Source organism: Plectropomus leopardus, chromosome 19 (assembly GCF_008729295.1).
Source record: "Plectropomus leopardus isolate mb chromosome 19, YSFRI_Pleo_2.0, whole genome shotgun sequence".
NCBI lineage: Eukaryota > Metazoa > Chordata > Actinopteri > Perciformes > Serranidae > Plectropomus > Plectropomus leopardus.
The window spans coordinates 1,701,278-1,712,396 of record NC_056481.1 but is presented as its reverse complement, the minus strand read 5'-3'; the positions used below and the strand labels follow the sequence as shown (position 1 = coordinate 1,712,396).

The 11,119-nt window shown below is 35.8% G+C and overlaps 2 protein-coding genes across 2 annotated transcripts; both read right to left on the bottom strand.

The window, feature by feature from the left end:
* Window positions 1-1,489: 1,489 nt before the first annotated feature.
* LOC121958746 (cytochrome c oxidase assembly protein COX11, mitochondrial-like) lies at window positions 1,490-5,495 on the bottom strand. The gene is made up of 5 exons (XM_042507855.1): window positions 5,370-5,495; window positions 3,708-4,066; window positions 2,902-3,057; window positions 2,632-2,757; window positions 1,490-1,888 (listed from the first exon to the last, which is right to left on the bottom strand). Exons 2-5 carry the CDS (start codon window positions 4,029-4,031, stop codon window positions 1,700-1,702), a joined length of 795 nt encoding a protein of 264 aa, XP_042363789.1. The 5' UTR covers window positions 4,032-4,066; window positions 5,370-5,495; the 3' UTR covers window positions 1,490-1,699.
* Window positions 5,496-7,250: 1,755 nt separating this feature from the next.
* Window positions 7,251-10,176, bottom strand: LOC121958750 (leukocyte cell-derived chemotaxin-2-like). The gene is made up of 4 exons (XM_042507857.1): window positions 10,069-10,176; window positions 9,050-9,161; window positions 8,250-8,404; window positions 7,251-7,566 (listed from the first exon to the last, which is right to left on the bottom strand). The coding sequence occupies exons 1-4, from the start codon at window positions 10,100-10,102 to the stop codon at window positions 7,352-7,354; spliced, it is 516 nt and encodes a 171-aa protein (XP_042363791.1). The 5' UTR covers window positions 10,103-10,176; the 3' UTR covers window positions 7,251-7,351.
* Window positions 10,177-11,119: the final 943 nt, after the last annotated feature.

Genomic DNA, 11,119 nt, shown 5'->3' with positions numbered 1-11,119 from the left:
CAAAACAAGGCAGATAAAGAGTTAAACCCTCAAATTGAGGGGAATAAAAACATATAAACTAAAAAGGGGAGCTGTAAAAATAAAAACAATTAAAAAGTAAAACTGAAATGTGTTTGTTTCTTCAAAACAAATTGAAGCAAACTGTGAAGTAAAGAGAAAACACGACATCAGTCATCTCATTTCTTAATTATTTGGTCAATATTATTTTGAAGTTATTTACAGACTAAATTAGTGACACACTTCAATGTGACGCTAACAGGACACATCATGAAAAGCACCAGTGAATGGGTTAAAAAATATGAATAAAATAATTCATAGACTAAAATCTAAAAGTGAGATGGCAATAAGGACAACAAAGAGAGTATTTTTATAGTCCTAATAAGACCTGCAGGGTTCGAAACATGTTTGCACTTTTAACGATTTAAGGCTTTTTAATATTTCCTTCCTTGTTATTTTTTCCCCTTTCTGGCTTTGTTGCATTTTTGTTGAGTTTGTTTTGGAGAAACAAACATAAAAGGACAAAAAATATCGTCTTGCTGTCCGTCTCATTTTCCTTCATGAAATTAGAAATCAGAGCTCATAAAACAAAAACAGAAAAAAGAAAAGAAAAAACTGACATGGATCCTAAACACTGACCTTCGTATTCGTCACATTAACAGTCTCACACCTTTTATTCGTTGTTCGGTTTAAATCGGTCAGCTCAGTGAAACCTCTGCAGAGCTCCAGATTCTGTTTTCAATCAGAATTTATTGATTTATGTTCAGTCTTTTTTTACAGTTATCTGATTTATAAATAAAAGTCTCACTCAGGCGTCAGAACGCACAGAAACAAAGTCTGAAGTCTCAACGTCTCTCAGCGGCACAAGAAAAAGTTACGTGTCCGAATTTCAGACGGTTTTTGTTCGTCAGTTCAGTGAAATGCAGAAAAAACTCGTCCATCGCACTTTTTCTCACAAACGTCACACCCCAAAATCTTGTTTATTTCAAATATCAGCCGATGGATTGAGAGGGATTTAAAGACTGATATTTCAAATCTGTCTCAGGTCTTTTTAGGCATCAAAAATTATCTCCAGGACTTCTCAATGTCTGGAAAGCTGAAGAATTCCAGGATTTCCAGGATGTTTTCATTCTGTACGACAGAGTTTAGGGCCACTATCAGGTAAATAAATCTGATATTTAGAGAATTAAGTTAAAATATTTGAGGGAAAATTGAAACTGACTTTTTTCAATTGCAAAATTGTGTTATTTTCACTCCATACTGCAACTTCCACGTAATATTTTCACTTGCAAAAGATACATTTTTAACATCCCCAAATTTCTAATAATAAAGGTGTTTTTTAGTGAAACCTCACATTGCTCTCACCTCATTTTAAAATCTATCAGGACTTTGACTTTTCTCTGGAAAAGTATGGCACATTTTTCTTAAAATATTTCAACTTAACTCTCAAAATTAAATTAATAATTTCTTATTTCCTCAAAAGCCACTAAAACCAACAAAAGATATGTCTGACCTTTTTGTTTGATTTTAACAAAATAAATCTTGTTTTTCAGTTTTTTTGGGGGAGCTAATCCATCCCAGACTGAATCCCCTTCAGTTTCAGAGACGATGGTTTTGGATAATTGTTTCCTTTTTTCCTGATTAAAGTGACATCTGAAAAAGATTCGGGCTGCCGGTTCAGTATTTCGCTCGGTGTGGACGATCAGTTGTAGCTGTATCCGGGCAGAGGCAGAGTCTGACCCTCTTTGGACTCGAAGAAGGTGTAGGACAGAGTGATGGTGTCCACTCGGGCCATCCGCGGGTCATCGTCGAACTCCGGGTCGATGTAGAAGAAGACGGGCATGTCCACCTCCTCGTGAGGGTTCAGACGCTGCTCCTCGAAGCAGAAACACTGCAGACGGACGAACGCAGAGATGTGATTTTAATTTAAAGAAAAGAAACACGAGTATTTTCATGCTTCATTTCTATTAAAAAACAAACAAAATCATAGTGTCAAAAAACACAAGAAGAACACACTTGAAGTAAATAAAGAAAATTTAAAAAATAATAAAATAAAATAAAAACAAAATAAGGAAAAACAATCATTGTAATTATACACTATTTCTACAACAAATAATAATAATAATAATAATAATAATAATAATAATAACAATAATACGACATCAGTCTACGTGGGTCTTATATCAGATGTTTATATTGTGAAACATTATTTTCAAAGACAACGAAACATGGTATTGTCATGCTGCTTTTACATGTTTAATTTATTATTTAAAAGAATTTTTTAAAAAAAGAAAAGAATAATTAAAATAATAATAATAATAAATAATAATAATAATAATAATAATAATAATAATAATAATAAAAGAGAGAAGACCACACCGAAACTAAATAAATAAATAAATAAAATAAGCAAAATAAAAGAATATATTAAGGGCTAGAATAATTACAATTGATTTAAAAAATCAGAATTATAATAACAATAATAATACAGAGACAAAGGACAATCACACTTGTAGTAAATAATTAGATATAATAAAATGTATAAGTAAACATAATTAATAAATTTACTAATGGCAAATAATAATCAGAATTATATATAACAGTATAATATAACAGTATAAAAAACCAGACTACCTGGATCTTGTTGAAGTACTGTCCGGCCTCGAAGGGCACCACGTTGTAGGTGGAGATGCCGATGATCGGTTTATTCGTGGGGTTCTTCGCTCTGTAGAAAGCTAAAGCCGTCTCACCTGGAACCACCTGTGCAACAAACGAATCGAACAAACGAATCAAAGTTCAGACAGGCGCAGATCGTTCTCACCTGCTTACAATAATTTGTGGTTTTAGATGAGTTTTTCTTTATTGACGGAGGAGTTTTGGCGTCGAGGAGGACGCAGGTCTTACGTAGATCTCCGTCTGCTGCGGTCTGAAGTTCCACTGCATGCTGGCGTGAGTGTCTGCGTTGAAGGTGATCTTGAGGACGCGCTCCTTCACCGGCTTCATCGTCTCCACCTGATCCACGTCGTGTCCGGCCACCGCCGTGCCGCCGAGCCCCGACGCCTGACAAAAAACAAGGTCGCCAAAATTTGTTTTCTATAAAAACTGCCAAAACATTTAAAGAAAAAAGAATTTAAAAAAAAGTTTTCTAAAAAAAAAAATCACAAAAAGGCAATAACATAGCCAAAACATTTCAATAAAAAAAAGGAAAAAAGAAAAATCGGCAATAATTTAAAAAAAAAAAAAAGACAAAGAAAAAAATCACAATTTATTCTAAAGAAAAAATGGGTCTGCAGGATTGGAAGGCATGTTTTCTTTAAAAATTTAAAAAAACCTAAAAGTACTTCAAGTGTTAAAAAAGTATCTGACATGTCTCGTGATCAGACATGAAGGGAGAGACGGACGCCGGGGAGAAAATTTAGAAAACTTGTTGATGAAAATATGAATGCATTTTGAAGCTACGTTACATCATCAGTTACCGAAAATAAATTCACACTTATTTTACATTCATACAATTTCATTTATTACACACAACACATTTCCATAATTTTTCCCAAAACTCTGAGTGATTATTACTGATCCCATGACTTTTCCAGGTCTGGAAGATGTGATTGTGAAATTCCATGACTTTTCCAGGTCTGGAAGATGTGATTGTGAAATTCCATGACTTTTCCAGGTTTCTGAGGGAACTGGAACAGGAAGTGAATGCTCACCTGGCAGTAGAGTCTGTAGAGCGGCACGGCAGCGTACGACAGGCCGATCATGCCCACCCCGGCGGCGGCGATGTACGTCAGCACCGTCTTGTTCCTGGTCCTCCACTCCTCCTCCTGGCTCCTGGACTTCCTGCCCCGGCTCTTGGCGCCTCGGCTCTGCGTGTGGAGGCGCGGCGGGAGCCTCCTCCGCAGGAGGTGCTCAGCCTGAGAGGGCAGCAGCGACCTGGAGGCGTCGCACCGGAGCGTCCGCACACATCGAGTTAACGAAAGCGGAGCGGCCTGAGGACAGCAGAGGGACGGACGCAGCAGGAGCGCGAGCAGCATGGCGGGTACCTGCGGTCAGCAGGAGGGACGCTCACCTGACGGAGGACAAACACCAGCAGAGGAAAACTTCACCTCTCACATAAAAGAAACAGAAAATATCCACAAAGTCTGGAGGATGTGACTGAGAAAAACATACATACATATATTATATATATATATATATTACGAGTTGTTGTAATAACTGCTGTGTATTTGTCCTTTATTGTCCTGCTCTGTCTATTTTTTGTTAATTTATGTTTTTTTCTTTTTAAGAAGAGGTCAGTTCATTAAAAAAAAGAAGATGGGAATGCACTTTAACTCTGAACAGCTGATATATCCAAAAGTTTGTGTTTCTGTTGTTTCACTCTCAATCAAGCATTAATAATTTGGTCAATATAAAAATTGACAACCTCACCTGAAAAAAAAAATATATATATATATATATCATTTATATAACCAGGTAAACTCACTGAGATTCAAAAACTCTTTTCCTCTTTTTAAATGATTTTTTATAATAATAATATTATATCCAATTCATTCATTTTCTGTCATTCAATCAGTTATCTAACTTCTACAGCTCTACATTTCAGACTTACTGTCTATGTTAAAAAGAACTAAAACTATTATCCAATCACAAAGTAGCATTTTAATGCTGCCTCGCTACAAACCAAACTCCTTTAAAAAAATGTTAAATTTTAATGTCAAACGTTTACAAACATACGTGACACGCCTGTTTCTATATGAGTTTGTACTTTTCTCGCCTTTATAAGAGCCAATCTTAAATTCGGCATTTGTTTCTCTCGAAGCAGCAACATGCTGTAAACGGACTGAGCCTGAAACGTGGATTAACTTCTCTGTAGTGATCAGTGCAAAGTGACTGAGATTACTCACTGAAACAGACATTTTAATCATATTTTGGTAGATCAAAGAATGCCGAATACACCACAGGACACTATCGATTATTCTAATTTCTCTATTTATTTTGTACTATCTATGTCCATTTATGAAACTGCATCAAAGTCTTAAATTATCATATTTTTAAAAGATGCTCGCGAGCTAGATAAACAAGGCATTTAAGCAAAGCTATAAAACAGTTATCGGGTAAAAACGACTTTAAAGTTTGTGTTTAGCTTCGTGGATATTTAATGAGCACGTTGTTTATGTGATATTTTTTATTTTATGTTCATTTTTGTGATTTAAAAAACGAGCTAAGAGCAGCTGAGACATCTGACCTGCAGGAGTCACCGGTGTGCTAACTGAGCTAAGCTAACATGCTAACTGAGCGACTAACTTCATAATAAAACACGGTTTTTAAAATGAATATAAATAATAATAATTAAAAAAATAACACGATGTTACCTTTGAAGAAGAAAAACTCCACTGTCATTCACGGCTGGACAGAGACACACGAAAGAAGAGGAGAGACATTACCAAACATGTTTGACGGAAACATACATAACACCTGTGCAGCACAGAATTAGCTCCCCTCATACACGCAGGGACAAAGGTTCCGCACTGACTGACTGCCCGTGGATGCAGGGAAGTGAAATATATTACAATAGAATAAAATAGAATAGAATAGAAAGAGAATAGAATAGAATAGAATAGATGACATAAAAAAACTTTTTTTTTACTATGTTTCTGGAAGAAAAAAACGCACCTTTTTTCAATATATACATGCTAGGTAGATTTTTTAAATTATTTTTATCATCACAGCCTGGGATATGTCACTGATTAGAAGCAACATTGATTTTTATATATTATTATTTTTGTGCAGTGTCAAATGCTCACACAATATGGGTTTGCTTTGAACAGTTTTTCCATCGAGGGAGACGTTACCACTGACTTTAATGACATTAAATAAAATTACTCCTGAAACACATCTAACCTGAGGACACACCCTCAATTCCTGTTTGTCCTGCAGGTTTGGCTGCAGATTAAACACTATTACGTGTGTGTGTTTCTTTGTCCTTCATTATTTATAATTATAAATAATTATAAATTATAAATTAATTATAAATACCAAATATTCATTAAGTTTCAGAATTTTAACTCTTTAAATGCCGGGTTTTGCCATGATTCCACTGTTTTTAGATGAAAGAAATAATTATTTTCAATATGCTACATGCTAATTTTTAAAATTTTTTTATTTCTGATAATCACAGCTTGGGATATGCCAAATAATAATATAACATCATAATAAATTAATAGCATTTATTTTCTCCATATGGCAAGTATGCTAAAAAATAAAAATAAAATAAAAACGTAATAAAAAACAAACACACACACAAACTAATTATTCATTTATTTATTTATTTATTTTGATAATTGTGGCTGTGTTCATGCGTATGTCCTAAATGTAGTCCAGATTGTGTATTTGAGTGTAATCAGTGAATTTGCAGCTCAGCTCCTACAATAAGTCTAAAATACACTGTGGAAACTAAATAGTTACATTCAGACTGTTCAGGTCCAAAAATGCTCCATTGAAACCCATTCAAACTGACATTTTTGATCCCACAGCCATCAGAGCAGAAAAACAGGACTTGTATTATTTCTGGGTGTCATTCTGGGCTTTTGACTCTGAATTTGTCATTTTGACTATTTTTCCACCTGATGAGGTCATTTTGACCATATTTGGCATATGGAGGAAATACATGCTATTTCCACTAGGTGACCTGTCACAGTCAATGTAGCTGCTGATCACTGACATATCCCAGACTGTCAGCAGCTACACTCACACACTGACATATCCCAGACTGTCAGCAGCAGCTACACTCACACACTGACATACATCCCAGACTGTCAGCAGCTACACTCACACACTGACATATCCCAGACTGTCAGCAGCTACACTCACACACTGACTGTCAGCAGCTACACTCACACACTGACAGATCCCAGACTGAGATTATTTAAAGAAGTCTACTTTGCATGTATATATTGAAAATAATTCATTCATTCATCTTTTTTGCCATCTACAAACATAGTGGTATCATGACAAAAACCTGGCATTTAAAGGGTTAAAATTCTGAAAATTACTGAATATTTGATATGTATGATGAGGACTGATGTGGGTTAAAAACCTAATTAAATGAAAGTAGAACACAATGTTCATGTTAATATACTTTAAAGCTTAATTTTGATAAGTGCGTTTTGTGCACAGAGCGATACCATAATGTATAATATTAAAGCGGGCCCTAAAGGGTTAAATATGAACAAATAAAAAAAACTCTCCAAAAATGCAGTTGATGCTCTTTATTTATTATTGATGATAGCCTTCGTTGTCACACTTAAATCGTGATTTAAGCATGCAGAAATCTCTGATAAAGAGACTCCTGGGGCTAATCTCTGTGGCTGCAGAAGAGCCTGTTGGCCTGCGCATTCTGGGTGCCGATGATGCTCTGCGGGTCCGTCTCGTCCCCCTTCTCCAGGTGAACATGGGAGGTGATGCCGGGGTAAACGCTCTGCATGGGCAGCATGGTGCCGATTTGCTCTCCCTTTCGCACAGTCCCCGAGGTCTTCACTGGATGCATGTACCAAAGCTTAAAGGACACTCCTGAAACACAAACAACCAATTAATATAAAGTCATAGAAATGTCCTAAAATCAAAACACTGTCCTAAAATCAGTGAAATGTCCCAGGAAGGTCCTAAATCCTGGAAATGTCCATAAATCCTAGAAATGCCCTTAATTCCTGAAAAATGTCCTAAGACCTCCCGAGTCCTTGAAATGTCCTACAATCCTGATATCTGAGGATTGTCCTGAAATCAGTGAAATGTCCTAAAATCCTAAAAAAAAAATGTCCTAAAATCCAATGAACGTGCTTGGAAGGTCCTAAATTCTGGATATTTCCTAAAATCAGAGAAATGCCCTTAAACTTATTTGTTCCAGTTTTGAATTTTTAATAAAGAGAACTATAATAGTTTCCTTGACATTTCCTCCCTTTTTTCAGATCATTTCCTTGTCATCTGTTACTTTTTTTTTACTTTTTAAAAAATTTTTTTTACAGTTTGCAGGACATTTTTCGCCAAGTTGCTTTTTCCTGTGTTTCTGAAAGCAAACCAGTCCTCTCAGGTTTTAGAGGTTTAAATGCCAGTGAAAAGCATCTGAATGCAGCACAAGATGATGACGATCCAGGTTTCTAAAGGGTTAATTTATCATCTATCGTTAATTTGGTATTTGTTAATTTTATTGTTTTTTTACAGTTGATTTCCCTTTTTTTGTGTATGTGTGATGAAACCTGGCAGATCGTTGGCTGTAAAGGCGATGCCGTTGTCGATGGCCGAGTTGGTGCCGTACGGCCGGGACTGACGTGTGATGGTCATGTCCATCGGAGCGTAGACCTTCGAACCATCCGGACATTCAATGTCAAGCCCTTTGTGGGTTTTGCTCCCTCTGAACAAAAAAAAAGGTTTTGACTTCACGCACAAAATTACCATTTACAGATCAATGAGTCATGTTCCCTTGACTTTTTGAAGAAAACATCCCCCAAAGTGTAACATTTCAGTTTGTGTCGCCCCCTGCTGTCCGTCTGCAGTATAGGACATAAAGCCCGCCCCTCAATATTAGTGAATGGGATAAACTAAAACCTCAAAGTACACGTCAAATTAATGTTTCCAAGAGATGATTTCTGTCACTAAAGGTAGTTCTCATCATCCTGATGTTTGTTTTTATGATAAATTTAGTTTTAATGAGTTATTAAATTATACAAAAGGGGGCTTTTCTGCTGTGACTGACAGCTGTGACAGCCAATCTGTGCGCTTACATTCAATAGAGCTGCTCACGATTGGTCGGACGGGTGTTTTGTTGGGAACCAAATATGATAAAAATGTGCTAGAGTAAGAGTAAAACTATTCTTCAAAACAATTTATTTAAAAAAAATATTGTAATCAGTTCAGATATTTGATCAACCAAAGACACACACAGTAAATTAAGTGTTTGAATGCCTCTTTTTTTGTTTGAAATTTTATCTTTATATTTTTTAACCATTAAAAACCAAAGAGAACGACTGATGAATAACCCATCAGAAAACTAGCCTACCGACTGGAACCGAATGCTCCACTTCCGTGTCTGTCCCTTCCTCTGACCCGGTTGATGGGATTGCTGCAGCATAGCGGGCCGAACTCGTAACTGGCACCGCACAAAATTACAGCTGGAACAGAAGAAGAAGAAAAAAGTTCACAGTGAGTCACAGAAATAATGACCATATGTAATGTTTGAAGTATTTCAATATTGTTATTTTAACCCTGAGGGGCTTTAATATTACAAACGCCGCTCTGCACGCAACATGTTTCAGAATCAAGCTTTAAAAAAAATTAGACATTAATATGATTTTCAGCTTTCTTCTTTGAGTTTATTTTTGTAACCATCATCAGTCCTACACATAAATATCAAATATTAATTTATTTTTCAGAATTTTAACCCTTTACATGCCTGGTTTTTGTCATGATGCCGTTATGTTCTTAGATGAAACAAGAAAAGACCCAAAAATTAGCAAGAAATTTGTAAAAAAAAAAAAAAAAAAAAAAAAAGAAAAGAAAAGAAAAAAAACCTGAATGACCTGAAAAAAAGCGCTAAAATAAAATCAAAACAATAAATATGAATCATAATATAACATTTTTTACTCTAATGTAGTTTTAAAAGTATAATTTCTCTCACACTTTTAGCCAAGTTTTAGGTCATTTTCTTGGCACTTTTTTGGAGGGCAATTTGTGGGACATTTCGTGTTTAATTGCTGATTGTCATTTTTAAAAGAAATCAGGTTTTAAAGGTTTAAATTATTATGAAGGTGAACACTGTGCAAAAAACCCCCCGATGCTGTTCCTGGTTTTAAAGGATTAAAAGCTTAAACTCCTCCTCCTGCAGCATCATCACCTGTCATAACAATCCTAATTTTCTTTTTTAAAGCAACATTTTGTATCCAACATTATTGTCACCCACCAGCAGACAAAATTTATGGGGTTTTTTTTAAACATGCATATGTGGAAGCAGTTACTAAGCAGCCTTTAGTTTATCTCATTCAATGCAAATATAATTAAAGAGTGAAAAATATTTCTTACTGGCGAGTACTGCTGTGATCAGGAGAACTTGCATGGTTGCTTCGAGCAGAGATCCACCGTCTTGTGACGAGCTGATGATCCTCCTCGCTCTTTATTGTGTCCCAGTACAGCCACTGATGTCAGTCATTTGCTCATATTGGACTTTCATGTTGGTTTTGGCTGTACTTTAATGGAACAGCCCTGCACCCTGAACACAAACAGGAGATTAGTATGAAATCTTTGAAACCTGGATCGATGTCAGCTTTCTTGTCCTTCTTTGAGACACCGTTCACAAACCATTTGACCATTTAAAACCTGAGCAAAATTATTTAATTTCTGCCTAAAACATGGGGGGAAAAGGCCACGACCAATTACTTTTTATGCAATGACAAGAAAATTAGCTAAACTAGGTTTAAAAAGATGGGGGGATTGTTGGGAAATTATCAAATAAATAAATTAGGAAAAATGTCTAGAAAACTATATTTAAAAATACAATAATTTTATATTCAAAATTACATTATATTTAAAACTCCGCTGTGTCAACAGCCATGTGCCTCTCGTTCCAGCAGTGTGGAGGTTAAGATGTCAACTATAATGTCGGCACTATAAGTCTGTCCAGGGACCTTTTGTTGCATTTATCTCCTTCATTATACTGTCATCTCACAGAAGCTTGAAATTCTTAAAAACGAACACTTAAAAAGTCGGTAAAATACATGGATGATGACCCCGAGTGAAACAAGTCTAAATAGCGGAGGGCCCAGGACAGAGCCTTGTGGCACTCCCTGACTGTTCATGAAGTAAATTACATCCTGAAGACGAGACTTTACATGAAACACAATGATGTAGCTCATGTATGAAACCATTCCTCACAATTCTATGCACATAGTTGTGTTTGGTAACAATAGCAGGTTTCCATTTAGTCTCAAATTGCGCTAATTGAAATTGTGTGAATATTGAAAAAAAAAAAAAACGCTTAATGGAATAAGGTGACATTGGTGTGACAGAGGAGAAGTCGCACAACATCACTCAATGAAAACACAGTCATCTCGACATGTGTTTCATCGCCATTTTG

Excerpts from the sequence above, each read along its gene's own strand:
- LOC121958746 (XM_042507855.1), bottom strand. The coding sequence starts at position 4,031 with ATGCTGCTCGCGCTCCTGCTGCGTCCGTCCCTCTGCTGTCCTCAGGCC. Across the intron at positions 3,058-3,707 it reads TCTACAGACTCTACTGCCAG|GCGTCGGGGCTCGGCGGCAC; the intron begins GTGAGCATTCAC and ends GTTTTTTGTCAG. Across the intron at positions 1,889-2,631 it reads AGTACTTCAACAAGATCCAG|TGTTTCTGCTTCGAGGAGCA; the intron begins GTAGTCTGGTTT and ends GTCCGTCTGCAG.
- LOC121958750 (XM_042507857.1), bottom strand. The coding sequence starts at position 10,102 with ATGCAAGTTCTCCTGATCACAGCAGTACTCGCCA. Across the intron at positions 8,405-9,049 it reads GGAGCATTCGGTTCCAGTCG|AGGGAGCAAAACCCACAAAG; the intron begins GTAGGCTAGTTT and ends TTTTTTGTTCAG. Across the intron at positions 7,567-8,249 it reads TACAGCCAACGATCTGCCAG|GAGTGTCCTTTAAGCTTTGG; the intron begins GTTTCATCACAC and ends TTTGTGTTTCAG.